Source organism: Thunnus albacares, chromosome 23 (assembly GCF_914725855.1).
Source record: "Thunnus albacares chromosome 23, fThuAlb1.1, whole genome shotgun sequence".
Taxonomy (NCBI): domain Eukaryota; kingdom Metazoa; phylum Chordata; class Actinopteri; order Scombriformes; family Scombridae; genus Thunnus; species Thunnus albacares.
This window is the reverse complement of record NC_058128.1, coordinates 8,059,121-8,082,701: the sequence shown is the minus strand read 5'-3', so window position 1 is coordinate 8,082,701 and position 23,581 is coordinate 8,059,121. Positions and strand designations below refer to the sequence as shown.

Below are 23,581 nucleotides of genomic sequence, written 5' to 3'. Positions count from 1 at the left end.
GATGTGTTGACAAGGGTAGGGTCTTCCAAGACAAACAGGTCTCAGGTGAGGGGCAACATTTGGAGCAATTTCGAGACCCCTTTTGAATCATCTTCAATAGAAAAGAGGAGTGACCCTGCATAAAACAATGAAACTGGGAAACCCCTCATGGAGCCAGGACAGGGAAGAGAACTAGTGCTGGAGGCTGATCAGTACCAACTTTTGCCAGTCAAAAGTTTGGACACACTTTCTCATTAATGGGAAAGTGTGTCCAAACTGTTGACTGGTACTGTAGAAACAGTAGGGCTTATCTTAACACACAACACATGCTCTGGAAACAATACCTGGATAGGGACTGGACTTTTTGGAGTTGCCAGTCATGGAAAGTACAAAACAAGTGTGATGATGGTCACGAGGAGACGACTGAACTCCACTGTGTTGGTTGCTAATTGTGACTGTTTAGAATATGATGTGTGGGCCAGTGCTATGACCCTTGTAGTAGACACAGGCACACATTCTTAGCTATTAAACCAGAATTTTCTCTGCCTAGACTGTCTCTTGTTGCGATTGTTTGATTTTCATGGATAGAAGCACTCCTGAGGAGTGGAGAGTGTCTGGTTCGGTGACCTTTTGCTGATGACGTAGGTCTCCAGATTTTGTCTGCTCATGACCTTCAGCATACACTTGGCTGGATTGTGGCCAAGTATGAAGCAGTTTGGATGAGGGTGATCCAAGTGAAGGAGTCACTTGGGATCCAAGTGAAGAAGTTCAAGTATGTTGGAGATCTCCTTCATGAGTTGAGGGTAAGACAGAGCATGAGATTGACAGGAAGATGCAGGCATTGTGCTGGACTGTTGTGGTTAATAGGCAGTTTTGCTCTCAACTAACTTGTTGATCTACATTCCAACCTTTAGCTATGGTTACAACATTAGGGTAGTGACCAAAAGAATGAAATAGTGGAGATACACAGCCACAACTGGCATCCAGGGTGGAACGGGGACAGGGTGAGAAACTCAGTCATCCAGAAGGAGCTTTAATAAAAATGTCTGCCTTTTAAGTTCAAAGGAGCCACTTGTTCTGACCTGAATGCATCCCAGTGGGGAAATTCCCTATGGGGGTTGAGATTGAGATCCTAGATCATATTTTTACAGAATTTGCTGGAGGGAATACATATCCTTTCTGGACATGAATCAAACCAGGTAGAGCTGTAGGTTGTGGATAGGGAAGACAGATGTCTGGTTGCCTTTGCCCAGACATCCTTCTGTAGCTGAAAATTGATGGATAAATGGCTTTGATCATTTTCTGTATAAATATTTACACTGAATCTCTACAGGCATCTGTCAAGATCTATCCCTCACAGTCTGATACCCTTGAGAAAGTGGAAAGGGCTCTAGGAAATGAATGCAAATCTGTAATTATACTGTACCTCACCAGCTCAAGATTTGGATCATTTTGTAGCCCTATTTCATCAGAACGCTGAGCTGGAGTGTTTGTTTGATGGTTATCAGAACCTTTTTCATTTCCTGCTAAACATTTCTTCAAATATTTGTATGCAGTTGTGTGTCTGTGTGTCTTGTCAGTGTCCCTTTCTGACAGCCCCACAGGAGAGTACTTAACACACAATTTGGATAAAATGAGCCAATATTTACCAAAGCAGGAACTTAACCTCACAATAGAGTCCAAGAAGATGTAAAAGGTTGTCTCAGTGAAGAAATAATTACCAACTGTCATTGATATGAATCACTTGAAACCTTCCCACATTATCATATTAAACTGAAAAAGTTGCAGTTACACCACCTCTTTAACATTTGTCAAAAAGCCGACATCTGTTCATTTTTGTCTATAATAAGAAAGCCTTATGCTTAGAATGAACAAATGAAGTAATGACTTTCTTTTTTTAAACTTGCTTATACCCATGAACTGTAGTACCAATGAGAGGACCGCTGAATGGATCTGTACCCCCTGTGGACCAGCTGTACTGCAGCAATGATAGGTTTTGCATTCTGGTCATGCTTCTCTGCAAACAGCAAGTAAACAAAGGCCTAACCCTGCACGGTCCCATGGAGAGGGCCAGCAATGAAAATGCATGTAATCATCAAAAGCAAGGGGCAAGTGCCCTGGGCTTTACCTTGGATCAGTGCTCAGAGATGGGGAATGGGAATCTGGACACCAGGGAGGCAGCCAAATGTATCGGTTTAAGTGCAGCTACACAGCTGCCACATTTTTATAAATAGTGTTTCTTGTATTTACGGTTGAAGCTATATCAACATAAAGCCAACACCTGTTGTCTGTCCCTGACCTGTATAGGTGGTTATATAGATTCAAATAAAAGGCAAAGCATGCATTGCCATTTAAGCAAAAATGCAACAATTGTTTATAACCTCAGAACTGTTATTCGAGTTTACTCATTGGTCATCTGACTAGCCTCAAGTACAAAAGACAAAGTGAGGGCAGAAGTTGTGGAGAAAGGGTGAGGTTGGTCCTTTCTGCTTCCCAGAGGGCATAAGCAATTTTCAGCTCTAGTGAGCCAGCCCCAGGAATACCTAAATCTGAACACAGAACAATATTCAAGCTCATTTATTCACATCCTCCCATGGCAGCAACTGACTTGTCTCATTTTTTAAAAATTTTTTTTAGACTACACTAAACAAAAAGAGCAAGTTTAGGAATACAATGACATGTGTTGAACTTAATGTATTGCACAGCAGAATTTAAAGGATGGTTCAGATAAACCATGATGACAAGCCTAACTTATGTTTTACCTCTAGTGAGTAAAGTATTATGAGAAATCTCAATATTCATCTCTCCTGGGATGATTATAATGACGGTGTCATTCATGGTTCTGATTAGGCTCTGACATATGCACTGGCACTGACTGCAGTAGTGCTGAGACTTGCAGGTAAGCTCTGTGATTGATAGCTATGCTAAGAGTGCCGCTGCTGTTCTCTCCAGGTGATAGCAGCTGCACTCATGCTCAGCGGTCTGGGATGCCAGTGTTTGCAGTCAACACAGAAGTACAGACGTCTTTCTTCTGCTTAGCACAACTTCCCTACTATGACTTACTGTATCTTTATATTATATTTAAGCAGGACTCCTACAAGAAAAATGTAAAACTACAGCCTTATGGGTGAAATTAAGCAAAAAAATATGCTTCCCTTGGGAGCAGAAGTGTCATTTTATGAAGTAGGTTGATGCTAGGATGACTCACAGTGTGTGGATGGAAGCTTTAAAACCAAGTCTTGGATCCCTTGAGACCTTTTTAGAAAACCATGGCTGTCCACATCCAGCTGAAAAGGATTTGTGCATCTTTAGTTGACTCTAGCCAGGGCATAGCTCTCACTGTGTTGTGGCAAAGATTTCAGGTGTGGGACGAGGCTTATGGCAGCTGGAGGTGGACAAAGAGCAGCAAGGGGAGTTAACTGCCTCCACTGTGCTATGACCATCTATACTGATCCACTTTATTTCTCTAATCCACTTGTCTCAAGCGAGCCACAAGTGTGTCCCATTTGTATTGTTGGTGTTTTTGAATATAAATCTGTGGACTTAAACATTTTATGGGGATTAGGCCAGCTTAGCTCCATGCCTAATGCAATGATTAGGGATTTCTGGCACAGCAGATAAGTGAATGTTCACTAGTTACTCAGCAACTGTGCTCAACTGTTAAAGACCTTAAGCCGAAATGGCAAAGTCTTGGACAAGGCAGCACTCCAGCTGCAGTTGTGTGTCACCCATAACACTTCATTAACTTTGGCTACACAGCGGTACACGAGTTTCACATTGGTCATTGACCATCTGATGAAGTCAACAATCTAATGTCACAATTAAGTTCAAGTGAGTGACTACACAGATGATGTTGATAAAGATGGTCTAAATGTAATCTGTGTTTACAAGAATGAAAAAAAAAGCAGAAAAGGGGGGAAGAAAGAGGAAAAAGCAGAATATTCCTGCTATGCTAGATTTTTTTTTAATATTACATCTACAAATTTAGCATTTAGGAAACGTATTGGACTGAATAAAACGGCTTAATTGAAGTTTGATTAGTTATTTTACAAAATAGGGCTTGAGGAAAAAGCTGAAGTAGTACTCCACTCTGATGATATTTATGTCAAACTGAGAAGTGATAAGCCACCGAGGTGAACATAAAATTTAACCTACAGCACCTGATTCTGCTCCAAGAGTTGTGACCCAGCTCAAGACGGAGAGCAGACAAATCACATTACTCCTAATATCAAAGGCCTATGAAGCGAAGAAGTGAGTGGTGTATAAATCAAAGCAAGGTCTACAACACAGGCGAATGTTTAAGGTTAAAAGCGAGAACTAGTGGGTCACTTGGGGATCAAAAGAATTTTACAGTGCTGTATGAAGAGAATTTTTAAGTGCAAGTTGGAAATGAACCTTTTGAAGATAAAATGTCAGCTCCAATTTTGTCAATAATTCCTTTTTTAATATGGATTCCTTGGTAATATGGACTGTGTGTGGCATGTAATTACACTACCCCGCTCTCTTTTTTAAGAATGTACATGCTAGCATTGCATAGTTTAAAAAGGTAGACGGAAGATTGATCTTAAAATGCCCATCAGCTGCAAATATAAGGGTTTGGAAATACATTCAGAAGACAGAAGAAATGAAATGACAGTTTTTTTCAAGCCAGAAGCTAGTGATTAGGCATTATGTGGTCAGAAAATGTATCCATCAAAGTGGATGGGCAGACAAAAGCCTAGAAAAAGAGAATGGCTTTGAGCACTCTGCATGAAAAAATGATTATCAAGCTGATAACAGTGCAGAAACCTAGGCTTTGAAAAGATAGCAAAGGCATTTATTCATACATCACATGGATTTCTACATAGAGAAATCTGTTGCTAATGCCTGTTTTATTTTGTCATATGCAGGTCGGGTATTTGTTGGTTTAATATGGTTCAAATTCAGTATTTGGAAACATTTTTATTCAAACTTAGACATTAAATAAAGTTGTCCAGAGTAAACAAGTTCTCTCTTCCACAGATTAGCTTAGTGCCATCACGCTGAGGCTGCCATTGGGATATCCTCATTTGACTTGTTGCCTCATTTCCACCCATCTCACTTTTCATCAACCATTCATGTGCATTTTGATTGCGCAGTGCCTTTTTAGTGTGTGTGTGTGTGTGTGTGTGTGTGTGTGTGTGTGTGTGTGTGTGTGTGTGTGTGTGTGTGTGATTTCTCTATAATGTAGCAGGTGTCTAATGGGGAGATGTTTATTTATGCATTGATTATGAAAAATATCTGTGCCAGATATCTGTGCTTCTAATTACCAATCTAATTGGTGTACAGCCAGAATTGTCACTGTTGTTTGATGAATTGCTCTCAGATGGGCTAAAAACTGATAGTAACACAGAAAAGGTCACACTGCTCATACTGATGGCTTAGTGAGACATACAGCACATATTTATATTTTATAATCTACTTCTGGATCATCACTATTCAACATGTTGAAAGATGGAATTGTATCCTTTTGTAGCATATTGAATATGTTTTACTGAATATGACTCAAACTGCTGCTGATATCCTTTTTTTGTTTGTTTTATAGATTTTTGAAAGATTCATTCTCTTAAATGTATTTGTCTAAATACTCTGAAAGTTGAAGGTAAATGGTTGATATTTCTTTCTCACTGAGAAAAGAGGTGAAGTACTCTTCATGAGTTCAACATAATAGTATAATATATTATAACTGCACTTTACCCCAGACCTTATTATAACTGCCATTCAAAAGAATGACTAAAAAGCTGAAACTGACAATCGTCTTTTTGCACCTCATTACAAATATTGTCCTCTCTTTTTTTTTTATAGGTTCCATCTGAGTAGGAGGTGGCAACAAAAGACCAAATGCCATGGATGTATTCAATTTCACCTACTGGAATGCCTCTGAAGGCAACGACACACAAGTTGTGGAAGAGAGCGAAAGCGCCTACAAGACTGTGGAGGTGGTGTTCATCGTGTTGGTGGCCGGTTCCCTCAGTTTGGTTACAGTCATTGGAAATATCCTGGTCATGCTTTCCATCAAAGTTAATAGAAACTTACAGACTGTCAACAACTATTTTTTATTCAGCCTTGCATGTGCTGACCTAATTATTGGCCTCTGCTCTATGAACTTGTACACAGTCTACATAGTAATGGGGTACTGGCCCCTGGGGCCAGTGGTGTGTGACTTGTGGTTAGCGTTGGACTATGTTGTCAGCAATGCGTCTGTCATGAATCTTCTCATCATAAGCTTTGACAGATATTTCTGTGTCACTAAGCCCCTCAGCTACCCTGTCAAAAGGACCACCAAGATGGCAGGAATGATGATTGCTGCAGCCTGGGTCCTATCTTTTATCCTCTGGGCACCAGCCATTCTCTTCTGGCAGTTCATTGTTGGTGGGCGGACAGTGCCTGAGAAGGAGTGCTACATTCAGTTCTTCTCTAATGCCGCTGTCACGTTTGGCACAGCCATTGCCGCCTTTTACCTGCCTGTCATTATCATGATTCAACTCTACTGGCAGATCTCCAGAGCGAGCAAGAGCCGTGTGAAGAAGGATAACTGCAAGCCATCAGGAGCCAACCCAGAGCCCATCTCCCCTGTCCAGAGGAGGAATAACACACCAAAACCCAACAATAACAATGTGCCAGGGGAAGATACGGGGCCTTCTCAAAGCCAGCATGCTGATGATGGGGCTGTCCAGCATGATGGAAAATTGCAGAATGGTAAAGGACCTTCCTCAGCCACTGCTGACGGGGAAACCGAAGGTGACGATTTGGCAAGGGAGAACTGCTCCCCTGGAGAAGAGAAAGAGAGCTCCAATGACTCAACATCTGGCAGTGTGGCCGCATCCAACCAGAAGGAAGAGGAAGCGGCACCCTCCACGGCCAATTCCAGCGCCGAGACAACCCAACCACTCCCGCGTCAACGAGCCAAGGCAGGGGGCTCCAAACTGACCTGTATCAAGATCAAGACTAAATCGCCTAAGGGTGACTGCTACACGCCATCCAACACCACCGTCGAGATCGTCCCAGCCTCTGAGCGGCAGAACCACGTGGCTCGGAAGATTGTGAAGATGACTAAGCAACCTCCCAACAAGAAGAAGAAAGCGGCATCATCACGGGAGAAAAAAGTGACCCGCACCATAATGGCCATCCTGGTAGCTTTTGTAGCCACCTGGACTCCTTATAATGTGATGGTGCTTATTAACACCTTCTGCTCCAGCTGCATCCCCAACACAGTGTGGACTATTGGCTACTGGCTGTGTTACATCAACAGTACCATCAATCCGGCCTGCTATGCTCTGTGCAATGTCACATTCAAAAAGACATTCAAACATCTTCTCCTCTGCCAGTATAAAAATATTAGGTCAGCCAGATAAATTTGGGCCACTTGGGAGGAAGAGTTTTAAGTATGAGTTGACTGTATGTGTGTGCCATCCGTGTGTGTGTGGGTGTGTGTCTGTGAAAGAGGTTTGTGAGCATGATAAATACTGCAAGAGTACATTTGAAATTACTTTCCACCATTTCATCATTAGTTTTCCAGTTTCTCTCTCAATAACCGGTTGTAGCATTTTACACAAATCCAACTGATGCCAGTTGCGTTGAGATGTGTCATGCAGAAGCAGTGCAGAAAAGGAAGGTTGTGAAAAATTCAGAGTTATTCAGAGTTGTAAACTCAAAGAAAAAAAAAAAAAGAACAAGGGTGTGTAAAGCAGGAAGCACTTGGGAGTGACACTGGGCTGATAAAAAATGAAAAAAGAAGAGAGGAGGAAGATCTGCGCTGTGTGAAAACACAAGAAAAACTTCAAAATGGGAAAATAGGGCTGACTGAATTTACAAACCTCAGAAGTTTGAAGTTCAGTGAAGATACCTGTAGATAACTGTACATATCAGTGTATACTCAGTATTTGTGTGAGCACACATATGGGTGTGTGTGTGGGGTTGGAGTATGTGTGTACACCCATGTGTGCCCCTCCGCCTGCCTTCTTTCCTTGTGTCTGTGATCCTTATTACGGCACTTTCAACTAGCTACATGTAGAATAAAGTGGGGCAGCCTGTGTAGATTGCCTGTGACATGGTCACATCAGGGCTTGAAGCTATCTCATCCATGAACGAGCCCCTGTCGGAATATGTTGTCATCAATATATAATAGACATGTAAATATATTAAAGCTACACTTGTCAACTTTGCATGTCAACGGGCCCAAATGGTAGCCAGAAATAGTTTTGAACTTAAAAGTTTGGTTCACCCAAATTACCAAGAAACATATTTCTCACTTATTTCTACTGGTGGTGTTTATCCATGCGGGACGGTTAGGATGATTTTATATGAACAGGTTTTTATATCTGTGTCTGAAATGTTAGCCTCCACACAAAAAACAGTTTTCATGAGTGGACTTTTGTTTGTGCTCACAGCAGTGGAAAACAACTTTTAAAAAATTCAGTAGCAAACATGTCTTTCCAGAAACAATGCCCTGGTTACACAGACCACAGTTTACTTCATTGGAACTACTTTCTAACAAAGAAATACTTCAATAAAATACTACAATAAAATGAATACAATTGTCAGTTAGTGATCAAATATTTTTTGTAATTTTAGCTGACTTACCCTTTAAATGTGAATTCAAAGTACATACAGGATGTTGACCCATATTGTTTCATAAAATGAGATGTACTCAACTGCAAAACTTAATTTGGACCAATCAGATTAATCTGTGACCTTGCTAATCAAGAGTTAGATGAGATATTGATACCACTCTCATATCTGTCTGTTAAATATGAAGCGATAGCCAGGAGGCTGTTAGCTTAGCTTAGCATGAAGACTAGACACAAGGGAGAAACACTTAGCCTGGCTCTCTCTGAAGGTAAAAATCTGTCCAACAACACTTCTAAAAATGACTGATTAACATATTATATATTGTTTGTGTGATCTTTAAAAAAAGAAGTGTTGAAATGACATGTTGTGCTTTAATGGGGGGCTTTATGCCAGTAACTTTCTTAAGTGTTATCGCACGTCCTACACATAATCCCATGAAAAACCATAACTTGTCATTTTTAAATTTTTGATATAGTACAGATTAAATTTTATAAAGGAAAACTCACTGTATGCATCCTCCCAAATATTATAGAGAATACACAAAAACCTGCAAGAACAACAAACAAACAACAAGTTATGAGTAAATAGGAAAAAAATCTGGCATGAGATTGTTCAGTCAAACTTTTCTGATTTACCAGACGTTTCTACCACATCTCTTCAGCTTCCACAACTGCTGACAGGATTTCTGATATTTATTTTACAGCGGCTATTAAGATATTTATGTTTGCTGTCAAGTTTTTCACCACTGCTAGGAACCCTCCTACACAGTGAGTGAAACAGGTGATCGGAGCTCAGAGCTGGGGCGTATTATCTGCGGGAAGTCATTGTTTGTTTTTTTTTGTTTTTTGTATGTGGATGTGTGGGAGGTGTCATTTTATCCTGCTGATTAGTGGATTGATGTCACAGTGTGTGCTGTACCGCACTGTACTGATGATGATGATTGTGAAAATCTGTGTGTGTGTATATGTGGGGGTGCTCTTGTGTGAAGTGTGTGTGTGTATGTGTGGGTATACATGCTGATGTGTGTTTGCGCGCTCCAAGAATGGAGTTTACTTCTGATCACAGGTCACGAGCTTGTGATTTAAATAAGGGCTATTTCCGCGTCTTTATTTGTTCTGTAACTCATCTCCTTTTCACTTTGAAAATGAACATGCGAGTTAATTAATTCTATGAAAAAAAAATCATCCTTTTCTTAGATTAAAAGTAATAAATAGCTGTGCTTATTATAATGATAATGAAAAAATGAGAAAATATCAATTTACTGTAAGACATGTTCTGTGTCTCCATGCGTGTCATCCATCATCTCAACCTAGTCGACAATTCTCTATTACATTAATGTATGCTCACCAGTTGGAGTGATAAATATGCGGGAGCATTTGCCATCAGGAGGTTGCCAGAGTAGTTGGTAGGGGGGCTTTGCAAAAAAAAAAAAAACGCCTGCACTGAATAGCTCCTCAAGGCTGTCTCCTTAAAGAGAGATCTGGGACAGATCCTATAATGAAAACTCACCATGAGGCTGATCATATTATGGGACGATGTGGAACACCTACATTTGAGATTAAAGATTGCCCATTACACGCTCAGCTTGTGCTTGCATGCTTCGCGCCCATGCCCCACTTAGTGCTCCTCTCAGTCCTGATCCTGTTATAGTCTCTACCTCATATATGAAGTCATGAATGTAATCTAAATATCACATGTAGATTCATTAGCGTCCTCTATTATTCATTCTCATTTTCTCTCTTTCTCCTGCACCCATTATTGCCTTCCTTCCTGCTGTATTATACTGTACTCCCCTATGTGCAGAGCTAGTGCAGGATAAACATCCTTGCACTTGCATTCAAATTTTGTAATAGTAATGACAGAATTAATCACAATTTCACATTAAGCCAGTACATCAATATTTGCATTTTGGCTATTTTTGCTGTCAATCTGTAGCAAAATGGCAAACACATTTCTTGCATGTTAGCTATACACATACATATAGTTGAAGATGTATTCAGATCCTATACTTGAGAATAAGAAGGGCTGCATCTTACAATTATTGTCATTATCAATTAATCTGCCATTTTCTCAATTAATCGTTAGGTCTATAAATCATCAGAAAACAGTGAAAAATGACCATCACAATATATTAGAGCACAAGGTGATGTCATTAAAAATCTTGTTTTGTCTAACCAACAGTTCAGAACTGAAAAATATTCAATCTAAGATGTAAGACCATGAAAAACCGCAAATTCACACATTTTGGAACCATCAAACGTTTGTCACTTTAACTTGCAAATTGACTTAAATGATTAACTGATCATTAAAACAGTTTCCAATATACTTTCTTTTGACTGACTAATTGTATAATCACAGCAGCTTGAAGAATAAGTCACAATACCACAATGTAAAAATAATCAATAAGTCATACATTCAAATTTTTTCTTAAAGGTGCGCTTCACTTTTTTCACATGTCCAATGTGGAGTTTGAAAAATGTTAATGTTTACCAAGCAGGGAGGGTCTAATGAAATAAAGCTACTGAGTTGTATCATGGGAAGTTTCTGAGTCTCTTACAAGTCCTCAAACTTTTTGGAATCCCAATAATAGATCACAGAGTACTCTTTAAAGTAAAAATATGTACATACATAAGTATTATTTGTAAAATGTACTTGCCCATTGCCCATTTCAGAGTGTTACATTACTGGATTAGTTTCACTGATACATAAGCAGCATTAATCTTGCCTAGATAATATTGCATCTTTTTACAGGGTGATCATATGAGTTATATGTTTTATATTAAACAAACAGTATTTTCCTCTGAAATGTAGCAGAGTAAAAGTTAAAAAGTAGCATGAAATGGAAAACCCTTAAATCGAGGAACCTCAGACTTGTGTATGTACTGTGGAAAATGTATTTGATTCTGTCCCGTCACTGTTGCACATACATGGGGGGTCCATGTTTATCAATCCCAGCAGTTTCAGCAGGAGCTCAGGCATCCATCCGAGTTCAACATCCAACTATCTGTCACGGTGATAAGTGGAGCCATGTCTGTCTGACATCTGTCACACATCTCGGTAGTGGGTAAAGAGCTTTCCAGAATATCTGATTAATCTTTGCTAAGCTGTCGTTTGAGTGATACCAGCAGGAGAGTAAGTGGCTCACAGTCACAGGTGGTCCAGGGTCCCAGTTTGAGCAGCTGCTTGGGTGTTTGATGGAAGGTGATGGCAGTTTATAACCTCCTGGAGCGGGGAAAAAAAGGGGTGAGATGGACTTTAAAAAAAAAAAAAAACAAGTGCTCTCACTGCAATCATCTCTGCTCCGTGCACTTTCAACATCAGGAGCAAAAGTTCTTACTAACTGTTTCAACCCCTTCAGCTCCTGTTGCCAAGTTGTCGAACGGATGAGAACAAGGCGTTGTCTTTTGCATTGGAAAGTGAAACGTGGGGGAAGTGGGTGATGTGAGAGAACGGGGGCTTATATGATAGAACGAGAGAGCGCCGTTCGGTGACAGTGAGAGACAACGGCTGTCATGCACGCGAGGGAGAGAGCCAGCTGATAGCCTCAAGGTGTACACTTTGTACGTATGTAACAGATAAGCTTGGCTTTGTAGTCATGGTTACGTGGGGGGTTGTGAGAGGGGGAGAAAGGGGAATGAAGCAGTGGCGGAGGAGGGGGGGGGGGGGGTGGTATGGTTTGTCACTGACAAAATCCAAAGCTAGAGGATCACACTGCATGTGGACCATGTTTGGAGAAGTCGCAGCCATTCTGGGCAGGTCAGCCAAGGGTTTTGCTGCAGGAATTTGAACGTCTCAGACAAAACTGGCTGCCTGGTGTAAACAATAAGTAATATGGCACTGTTTACCGTCCCTCCTGAGCTTTTATGGCTCCCAACCTCGTTTTCTGCAAACAGAATCCACTGCTTCTTGCTTTATGGTTATCATGATCATAACCTTTGCATTTTACAAGCATTTAATGCATATATCCTCATGTGCAGGACATACATTATAATGTTCATCTGTCTAATGACTAGAATAAACATTGTCACTACTGTAATCACCAGATCATAATGTGCCGTCAGAGCTAGCTGGGCTCCTCTTCATACGGCTTATGTCAAAGGGCTAATCTCCTTTTACGGGAGTACATATGACATGTAACATTTATCAGAGACGACTTCGAATTCGAAGGTTTCTCTGGCTTCACTCTGGAGGCCGTGAATAACCTGAACAATCTTTGAAGTTGCAGAAGTCACGCAGAAAGTGAAAACGCAGCAGCTTGTACGTGCTGTGAGAATATTATCCAAGACGGAATATATATATCGCCAGATTGTACAGAGCAATTTGAAGTGCCTTACCCAGAGTGACAAACAAATTGCTCTTTTATCCTAAAATCCCTGTTGTATCTTCAGTGTGTCTGTGCTGAAAGTTGTAGATAATGCCGCAGTGTGATGCGCATTAAAGAGCATGTTATTCAGCCTTCCTAAATTATCTTTTCTTTTTTTTTTTTTTGTTAAAGATACTGTGTTTTTCAGCTCTGAGCTCCCATTACTGAAATTTCCATTTTAACAGCCGCTGCCAGATTATCGAGGCAATGCAAGTTTGGTGACTGAACAATCTAAAATCATCATCTCAATGTCTTTGAAGTAATTTATCAGAAACTGTACAGTATACAGTCACAGCAGTGACATATTTCAATACTATCCTGGAGGCACAGCGGGCTGTTTTGGTTGATTTTCCATCCAACATGTGTGTGCGTGTGTGTGTGTGTATCTGGTGTGTGTATGTGCGTGTATTCACATTTGTCATAAGGGAAATTATGCTTCCCCCTGCAAACTCTGTGTGTCTGTCATAATATCGAGATCAGTGTCGTCATTTGTGTGAGTGTGTGTGCATGCAGCTTGCTGTGGTGTTTTATTTATTTCCTTTTTTTTTCTTTTTTTTTCCCTAAATGGCATCCTCAGCATGAAGACATCAGATTGGACAAAATATCATGGCACACATCAGGGAAGATGCGCACAGTGTGATTGTCTATCTCTCTGTCATCACTCCTTCCTCTTTAAACAGTCTTTCAATAGCAACAGGCTTCCAAAGACTCAGACACAGCTTTGTGTGACACTGGAATACATATAAATACATTATATTGTACATTTTCTATCACATTTTATAAACCTCCGTTTCTTTTATCATTGTACAAATGTAGTATTACAAATTAGAATATGATAAGTGTACAGACAATTTTTTTTTTTCTGAAATAAAACAAATGTTTATTTAAGATCTATAGAGATATAAGTATAATAGGTTATGGAAGTATTTCAAAGAGAATATGGTTATAAAAGTATAAGGTATAAATATATGTGCATTTCTTGAGGCATGATTTGCTTAGAAATGGATTCTCGCCTTGCAAAAGGAGCGACCGGATTCAAACTTGGAGCAGAGTTCTGGAGGATTTGAAGAGTGACTTTTTGCACCCAGAAAGTTTAAAAAAAAAAAAAAAAAAAAAAAAAAAAAAAGTGCAAACCTGGAAACTCAGAGGAGGACAAAAGCTAAAATGAGTTTCAGTGTGAGCCGAAGGCCCAGAGGCAAGGGCTTCATTTGGATTTCACCTGTAAATTTACCGGGCTTCACACTCACCTTGGGAAGAAGCTGGTTGCCTGTTATATCACTGGACACTTTATAACTTTTGCAATTTTAACAGCCTAGGGGGGAAAAAAAAGAGGTGTTTTTATTTTAGTGGAGCAACCAAAGTGTTGAGGGTTGAATTCTTTGACCCAATCTGAACTTCAAGGGGTCACGATAAACAATTTAAAACAAAAATGGCAAACAAAAATGAAAAAAAGAAAAATCAGTAGCCTGCTGCAAGTGTTAAATGTACATACAGTGTTCATTTTTCATTTGCTTATGTATGTAGATGTTCATTGTGTATTCACTCACTGTGGCTTGTGGCTTCTCTTCGCAATAGGAAAAATGAATTTAACAGTCTATTGTTTGCATTGTATATATCTATATGATATACATTATATGTAATTCGGATGCGGTACATTTGAAATGTACATACACGTGTTTAATAGCTACTATCTGAATGTTTCCTCCCCCAAGAATCCCCCATCTATTCTCCTCCCCCTTTACCCCACTATGATACTTCCTGTACAGTAACAATGGTATTGATTTCCTTTTTGATGCATTCTTGATTGATTATTTGTTCTGGACAATGAGTGTTAATATCACTGGCCAACTATGACTCTGTAAGATGAACTGCATTAAGTGGTTACATTGTGCCATATTCTTTCAGAATGAAATTCAAATAAAACTATATGAAATGTGTTTGACATTTTTGGAGTTTTTTGACTGTGAGGATGCACAAGGGTGAAAGAGAAATGCTTTCTACCTTTTTCATTTTTTAAAATTTTATTCTTTTTTTTGATTTTGCAAATGTAACAGGATACATAGGAAAATGTTAACTCCGACTGAGGACTAAATAGTGAGGACTTTATATATTTTTACAGCCAGGAGCTGCATGGAGAGTAAAAACCAGAGGGTATAAATTGAGGTACAAAAGAGCAGCAGGAGGAAAACAAACTAACAGTTACATTTTGCACACATGTACAGTAGCTATTTCATGCAGCCTCCAGACAGAACTAACTTATGTTTATTGTTATTGGAAATAAAAGAAAAAATATCATAAACCACAAAATGATCAGAGGAAAGAGTTACAATTAACTTGAGCCACTTCAAAATTTGCAAATGCATGACTTTTTTTGCTCAAGTTAATTAAGCAAAGATGTTTAGAGCTTCACTTTTAGCGAACTGCTTCATTAAGTCAGGGCATGGACCAAAGAGTTTTCCAAATTAGAGTTAGGCTATGCAATTGTAAGACAAATCCTATCCAATTTGTTTTTCAGAAAATAATCCTAGAAATAACATCATTATGTGAAAACACTAGTAAACAAATAGTCATTAGCTATTCGTGCCGCTGAGTATTTTATCTCCTATCGCAACATACAAGTTTCTTATCAGGTGCTAGAAAGAAGAAAAAGTAAAACACGTCACTATAAGTCATATTTCCACTGGTTTTGTCAAAGCTCTAGGCTCCTACTGTCAACCTACAGGACATACACAGAGGAACCATGTTGAAATAGGGCAGTGGACGTCTTTCCACCCTCTTCTTCCTCCCTAGGACAAACAACTGCATCAGTCCATTTGGGTGCGCTCTCGCTTCTTGCCGTCTTTCTTTTGCTTCTTTGCATCTGCAAGGACAGAAAAGAGTGACAACCCACAGTGTTTACTTCGACAAATTCTCTGCCAGAGGTGGTGTGTTTGGAAATAAACAAAATCCCATTGTCTGCATGAAGAGCACCCATGCCCTGCTTCAACTTGTAATAAGCAACCGTTTGAGTTTTAATTAGTTTTTTTTTTGTTTTTTGCCAGAGTGCAGGTTGAGTGCTGTGACACTGCGAGCGTTCCCTCCTCCGCTGTCTCCTGAGGATTGATTTAGTGGCCTGCTGTATGCCCCATGAAAAACCACTTTATGATCTTCCCGCAACAGTGCACTGGTACCTGGCAGCCATGACAGAAGCCACAGTCAATGGCTTCCCTTTCCGCTTTGCGGTCTCTCCGCTCTGGTGAACAGGAAGAGAGCACAACCTGCAGCAGTTTGGCTAGCTAGCTTCTGGCTAGCTGTTTGCTGGACTGTCAATCTGCCGAGCTGTTTGTGCATGCCACTGTGTCTGTGTCTCAGTCTCTGTCAATGTGGCTTTTGCAATCTCTGAACATACATACAACTGTATGTGCAGATATGGGTTACACACCTAAATTAACTCTTTTTAAAATGTTTTTTGGTGATAATACCTTGCCAAATAGGCCTTTTTCATGACATGTCACAGTAGGAAAAGCACAGATTATGCTATTTGAAGCTGTGTGTTTTAGCAACAAGCAAGCAAATTTAGCTAGTTTTAAGCTAGGTATAGATTTGGGCGTTCATTTTGATCAGATATCTGCAGCGGATGTGGTGTCAGAGCCCTTAAGACCTCCTCAAAAGTGCAGACATGTGTTTCCAACTTGTTTCACACAGCCTGCTTTACATTTCTCAATCAGTGCCGAGACTTTTGACTTGTTTTTGCTAAAGCCAGCAACAGAAACCGGAAGTTAAGAGACAAAACTGGAAATGAAACAAACTGTCTGTCACACTGTCATAGCTGAATAATGTTTCTAACACCTGTGCTTTCTACGACAAAATGTCTGCTGTGAAAAAGGCCTATTAAGAAAATTTGTGAATAAAAAGATGTATTTTGTGCTCACTAATTCTATACTTCTCTGTGTATTTGATCATCTTTTTTCAGAAAAAATATATAGTACATCTCCTAATCTCTAACTGTGAGTGGTGTTTTCTAGCAAGCTTTTCAGTTTTCAACATGTTAAACACAGACAGAGATGTAATCCTGGCTAATCCACACCCTGTTTGTTTAGACCGCATACCTAATCCGAAGCATGTTCCTACTGCACTTACACCTTCTAATTTCAGATGCTCCCACGAGTTTGAAGACGAGTCAAAATGTTAATCAGTGTGTTGCTTATTCAGAGCTAGAACTTGTCATAGAAGTCAAATAAAATGTGAAGGCTTGATTAAATTGTCTGAAAAATCCGATAAGAGGACAGTAATATATGGAAAAACCCATCTTGCTGTATTTTAAAACAGATAATATATAAGAAGACTGTCAATACTTAAATCCTGAATTAATTTTTTGTATGAATGGATTATCTTGAAAAGGACACCTCCACAACTCACAAATCCTCTAATGACATGCTGGCAAGCAGCTCTGAACAGCGACAAGTTATGCCTCGTCAATGAGATCAATTGAGTTTCAACCTCTTAACATTCTGAATGTGCAGGATGAAGGAATCTTCTTAAAAATCTCTTCTTGTCTCCTCACTTGCAAACTTCCACAGGCATTAACATTTTGACGTGTATCGCTGTAACCCATGCAAATATGGAAATTGCTCTTCCATCCCATTTGTTTGCTTGTATTTGTTTGAATGTATTCTCCTTTTTTCTTCTTCTTCTTCTTCTTCCCTTGTTGTTTTTGACAACATATCCCATTCCCCGGGGAGCGAGATGGTGAAAAAGGATTCGCTCTCACTCTTGTTCTATCTGCTCTATATATATATATATATATATATATATATATATGAGATGGGGACACTCATACCAGGCTGGAGTACTTTCTGCTGCATTTGCACATTACATGGCACTGCTCACTCTCCTCTTTGACTTTGACACAGACTCATAATCAGGCCGCTGCTGCCTTCTCCAGCTCAAATCTGCCCAAAGCCAAAACGCAGTAACTACATATTTGCTCAAAACTGGGTTGAGAGCAGAATCAGACTTTTTGACATTTGTAAGTACATTCACTTCAGTACTTGTTGTATTTTGAATTTAATTCTACTTTATACTCATACATCACTACATTTCTGAGCCAAATAGCCAAATATTGTAGTTTTTAACACAGCAAAATTGTCCTATTATACTTTGCAGCTTTAGGTTTTACCTACAAAACATGAAGATCAGATTATATTTGTTATAGATTAAACTACCAAACAGTATATAAAGTAAATTAAATTAGTTCCATCTACAATAGAAACAACATCAACTTTTATTCCTGATCAAATAATACTGATAATGAAAGAGGCCATTCTGCTGCATATTGAGCATTTTTACTTTTTTTACCTTTAGAAACATACATTTTTATGTAAGTACTATTTTGAATGCAGGACTTTAACTTGTGTTTAAGTATTTTATATTGTGGTATTACTACTACTACTACAACTACTACTATTGAAATACTTCCTCCAGCACCACTTTTTTTTTACCACATAAAAATATATTCCCTAAAAACACTTAATTTTCTAGAAAACATATAACATTGTCAGCAAGCTGCACTACTGTGCTCTAGCTGCACAGTTACTGACATTTTAATGCATTTTTATCTCTATATTGTCACGTCCATTTTATTCATATAGGCCTAAAATTTATCTCAGAAGGCTTTACATCCCAACACTCTATCTCAAAGACCATCAATTCAGATTGTGTTGTTGCTCCGGCTGCAGTTATTGCACTTTGTCTCTGAGCTATAGAACGCACCATCCCATTCATTACACTCTCTGTCACAGGAAGACACAAGCCTCTTTTTATATAGAGAAAAGAAAGACAGTTAATTTAAATCATAGAATATTTATGATGCTAATGAATAAATTAAAATGGTCAAGGGACCTCAAACAACACATTTTCTTTGTAGATACAACTCTACATTTTTCTTGTGCATTCATTTAAGATAATCCAAAGACAGAGTGCGTTATGTGCCTTTGGTTAAAGGAGGTCATCATCACATGGTGACTGATGGTCTGTCATTTATATATTGCCTGCTCAAAAAGGCATAAAATGAAGCTATTACAACTTAACTATCTGCTTCAGAGTTTGTCTTATCAGCCACAAAACTTTAAACCTTCTTTTCTCATTTTCACACTTTCTGTAATTACTGCTCTCAGCCGTTGTGGGGTAGAAATATTGAATTTAATAATAATAATAATAATACCAAGTGTGAGTCTGAATGCATATCTTTGATTTAAGCATCACAACACCACATGTTTTTCCAGTGAAAATCACACACACAAAATTGCCCCAAACAAATTCAGAGATGCCAGATTTATTTTTTTTCAAAGCCTTTTGTTTAAACTGAGATCAAGTCTGGCATCCAAAACATTCCCTCGTGCATTACTCACTCCTGTTCAGCTGAAAGAGAAGGCGGGGACCTTGAGGTTTCTACAGGCATTCATGATGTTTCATTTCTGTCACTCTTTGTTCTCGCTTTCGCTCCGCAGGGTCTGTGTTTCACCTGGGCCAAACAGCCAAGACACGCAACTCTGAATCGCAGATCACTCCCAGGGCGCCTCCTAGCATTGTCTCCTACAGAATCTGCAAATGACAGATGCTACCTCCATCACAGCAACCTGCTGCAGTCATGGGAAACCTATCTTCCAAACCCACGGTGGCTGTTCAGAATTGCAGATTTGGCCGGACAGGACAGATCTCTGCTCCCCCGCCGGGGGGTTAGATAGTCTCTCCTCTCTCCACCTCAGTCACTCCATAGCCAAACATTTCTGTTTTTTTTTTCGTAAGCTCTCTGATCCCGCTGCTGTGCACTGTATCTCTGCCATCCCCTGACACAAACAGAAAAGCACACACAATTCCCCTTCCTGTACACACCTCATTGTGCACAGCACCCCCTCTTTCTTTCTCCCAGTAACCCCTCTGCTTTCCAGGGCTTATCTTCCAACTGGCAGGCATGGGAAATCACACCTCGCTCAGATAGCGGGTCTCTCTTCCCAACTGCCTACCTTCATCTCGGCCACTGTCATCCTCGCTCTGCTTCTCTTTTGCCCTCAGCTCTCACACCTCTTAGGCTGTCACTCTGAATCCACACATCTGGCCTTCATTAGAATTGATGTGCACAGGTATACGCAGCTCTGCACACATGACTGCTAACCAAACACATGACCAAACACATTTTCACTCACATGCACATACACCTACCCTACATGAATATATAAATTTTCATTTACATTTATTAACATGAAAAGTTCATGATCTGCATCGATATTGTGCACATGCACTTGAATAATAAAAGATGAGGAATGAAGTTTGAATTAAAAAATGTGTATGTGGTTGCTGTCATACATACTCAAAGGGACTTTAATTGGGATTTTTTTTTTCTTACATTTGACTATCCTTGCAAGATTTTCTTCAATTATTATGCCATACAGTGGCAACAAGAAGGTCAAATTCATCACAGCCATCCACAACTTTCCCCAAGAAACTATCGTGCCTGACATTTACATTGCATTAGCAAAAAAGTATTAAAGTACTAAAATAATACACTATTAGTGCTAAAAAAAAAATATGCAGACTGTACCACACCTGGCTACTAATTGAAGGACGCAGCATGTGCACTGACATTAAAGTTAAAGGAGCCCTCAACAAAGGGCCAGTAACGCTAGCATTAGCAGCTAATGCTACTTCCTTGCTTCTCTCAGTTTAAACCTAAACTGTCACTGAAGACCATGAGGTGTTTTATTAACAGGGACATGCAACCACACTGTGTTACCGGAAAATGCCCAATTCAGAAGGATTGCACTGACCCAGGAACTGTGAAACAATATCCAACTAGCAACATCTTAGTGAAAAGGTTTGATGAAGGGCACTGACTAAAAAGTTATTCGATATATCACTGCCCATGTTTACTACTGTTGGTGAGGCAGAGGACATAATTATCTGAGATATTTTTAATTTACTATTTTAAATGAATTATTTCAGCCATACTTTCATTATTATAAAGTAAAAATATCAAATCAGCTTTGATCTGCAGCAATTTCATATTGTTAGAAATGTATCTGTATCAATTTTGCAATGGATTATGTATATAGATCTATATATAAAGGGCTCATTCTAAGGTAAAAAAAAAAATCACAACGATTCTTATTTTCAGGTGATTAAACACTAATTGAAACATACTTTTAAAATATTATACTCCATTTGTGCCAAGTCAGTTCTGCTAGATGCCACTAAGTTCTGCACACTGCACCTTTAATTCATATCAGCTGAAAAAAACATGAGAGAGTCACAGACGGCGAGTACATTACAACTCCTTTAACCTCCTGTCACAAAGCATTAATGATGTGCTACCAAGTAAAGAAATTTAGCAGATTCCTTGTTGGAAATTCAAATAGAGTTTGACATAAAATCTTAAGGCAAATAGTGGAGCAGACAGACAGTGGGCAGCCAGACATCCTGCACTAAAAGACTACCTCGGAAGTGCTCACATTGTCTTATCATTGTAAATTAGGGCTTCACCCAACAGTGGTTGTTTGATCAAGTGACAGTAAGGTTAAGCAAACTCTATGTGCAAACCTTGTGTGCTTACTTGTCATCTGCTGAGCGTGATAAGGGCGCAGTTTATGACATTTGGCAGCAATTCTGCATTCATTATAATCCTGTTTGGACAATGGGACATTCGCAGTAGGTCAATTACATCCTTGTTTACAAAATCAACAAAGGGCATTGACTTACTTGGAATGAGTCGAGGACTTTCTTATCATTAGTTTCATACCAATCTCTCCAAACACTAATATGCGTCCACAAGGTTATCTTATATTCCCCCGTATAAGTTTTAATCTTGTGTCAACTCAAGTTTTCTGATAACTGCCCCTTTTACAGAAAATGTGGGAAGTAGGAGCAAAAAAGCTCTCTGACTTCAGTGTTTTTGACATGACTGAAGAAAGCTAAAAGCATGTAATTGAACAGCGAGTTAACCTATTCACCTTTGCTTTAACACTGCCACGCATCGCTTCAGCTCAGCACTTAAGTAGGTGGATTTCCATTTCCATCATGCCGATGGTGAATTGAATATAAATGTGAATCACAGCTTACAGTGGCTGACATGAAATAATTTGAAAGGGTTTGCTGGATTTAGCAGGGATGCAATCAGTCTGAGTTCTACCAGGGGACAAGATAAATATCTACTGAACTAACACAGTAATTATCAAAAAGAGGATAGAAGAAGTTCGCTCTCTTATACACCTTGTTACATGTGCTTATACTAATTTATCCTAATTGAATTCTTTTATTTCTAATTTTAACCTGTGTGCAATCAATGATTGGCACAAAATATACAAGCTTGTCTGAAGGAAGATCAGCAGTTCAGCTAAAGAAACAAAGACGCAAAGTTGTAAACACTCCTTCAGCTATAATTAGCTAAACAAACCAACTGTTTACAATGTTTTGACAGCGTAATAACATCCTGGAAAGATTCTTATTCCAAGTCATGAGTGTGTTACTGTCTTTCTTTTGATCCAAATTGTTCTAACATAATTAGATTTTTATTTTTGGAATGTATATACAAACATTTCAAGCTTTCAAACTAATCCAAAAATCCTATTATATTGTATCTAGAGTATAGGTAGTTCAACAAATCTGTCCAGTTTGCATAAGTCTGAACCCTGTTCCAGTGTGGACAGACGGGGTAAACACTTGGTGATAAAATACTTGGCTTTTTTCTTGTGTGACTTTGATTTCATTCAGGTTTTATTTGGGATTGTACCTCAATTTCATCAGTGCATTTTATTGTGCCAATGTGTGTTTGGGAGGCCCTTTTCCAAAGAGCACAAAGGAAGCAGACAGTTCTCCGAAATGTGTTGCCCCACCAATCAAGTGGCAGTCCTGAACTTTCTTTATTATGAGATCAATGTGATGTTTCCAAAGAAGAACTGAGAACTTATTTAGCAGTCTGAAGAAAGCCCTCTATGATTGAAGTGCCAGCACCTGTATGAAATTCACTCAAGTTTTATTTCAGCAAAACATCATATCCTTTGACTGCAGCAAACCACATTTTTTTGAAGACACAGTGATTCATCAACCGGACTTCGGCATGTCCCGCCGTTGCTGACAGGCTCGGTGTGTCCGGCGAGAGTTACATTTCATCTAGTGATGATTTATTCCTCACAGCTTACCTTGCAGCTTGGTCTTGGGGATTTTCCCACAGGGCTTGGTGGCTGTGACAGTGGTTGCGCAAGTCGCATCCATGAGCGCTCGCTTCAGCACACCTGTCCTGTTCTTCTTTCCCGTCGCCAGATCGCACTCCCCCCAAGCCTGGAAGTCGTACTTGCATTCCCCTACGACAAAGAGAGAAATCAGATACTTAATTAGACGCTTTTGTTCAGTAGAGTAGCTCTGAGGAGGCATCGTATAGAAGCGATCAAGCAGAAAACACAGTAAGATGATACACTGCAGCCTCTATATTTGTTTTAAAAAAAGCAACCAATTGCAATCAGTCAATGAAACAAGCCCATTGAGTCTGAGAAGAGTTGTGAGTCATACACTGTGAATGGTTGTTTAATGAGCAGTCTTAATCTACTTGGTTATTATCTCCTTCTTATCAATAGAAACTGTCCAAGATCCACAGAGAGAGTTCTGCTAACACCTCATCAC

The 23,581-nt window shown here is 39.4% G+C and overlaps 2 protein-coding genes across 6 annotated transcripts in view; one reads left to right on the top strand and one right to left on the bottom strand.

The window, feature by feature from the left end:
- The window catches only part of chrm2a (cholinergic receptor, muscarinic 2a), a 75,654-nt gene extending 63,579 nt beyond the window's left edge, over window positions 1-12,075 (top strand). For all 4 annotated transcript variants that reach the window (XM_044344142.1, XM_044344143.1, XM_044344144.1 and 1 more), the window contains one exon: window positions 5,803-12,075. In XM_044344142.1, coding sequence (XP_044200077.1) covers window positions 5,844-7,352 — 1,509 coding nt within the window. In that variant the 5' untranslated portion in view covers window positions 5,803-5,843 and the 3' untranslated portion in view covers window positions 7,353-12,075. The remainder of the gene's footprint in view (window positions 1-5,802) is intronic.
- A 3,025-nt stretch (window positions 12,076-15,100) lies between these two features.
- Window positions 15,101-23,581, bottom strand: part of ptn (pleiotrophin) — a 41,992-nt gene continuing 33,511 nt past the window's right edge. For both annotated transcript variants that reach the window (XM_044342615.1, XM_044342616.1), the window contains exons 4-5: window positions 23,104-23,265; window positions 15,101-15,791 (exon numbers count right to left, since the gene is read on the bottom strand). In XM_044342615.1, coding sequence (XP_044198550.1) covers window positions 15,736-15,791; window positions 23,104-23,265 — 218 coding nt within the window. In that variant the 3' untranslated portion in view covers window positions 15,101-15,735. The remainder of the gene's footprint in view (window positions 15,792-23,103; window positions 23,266-23,581) is intronic.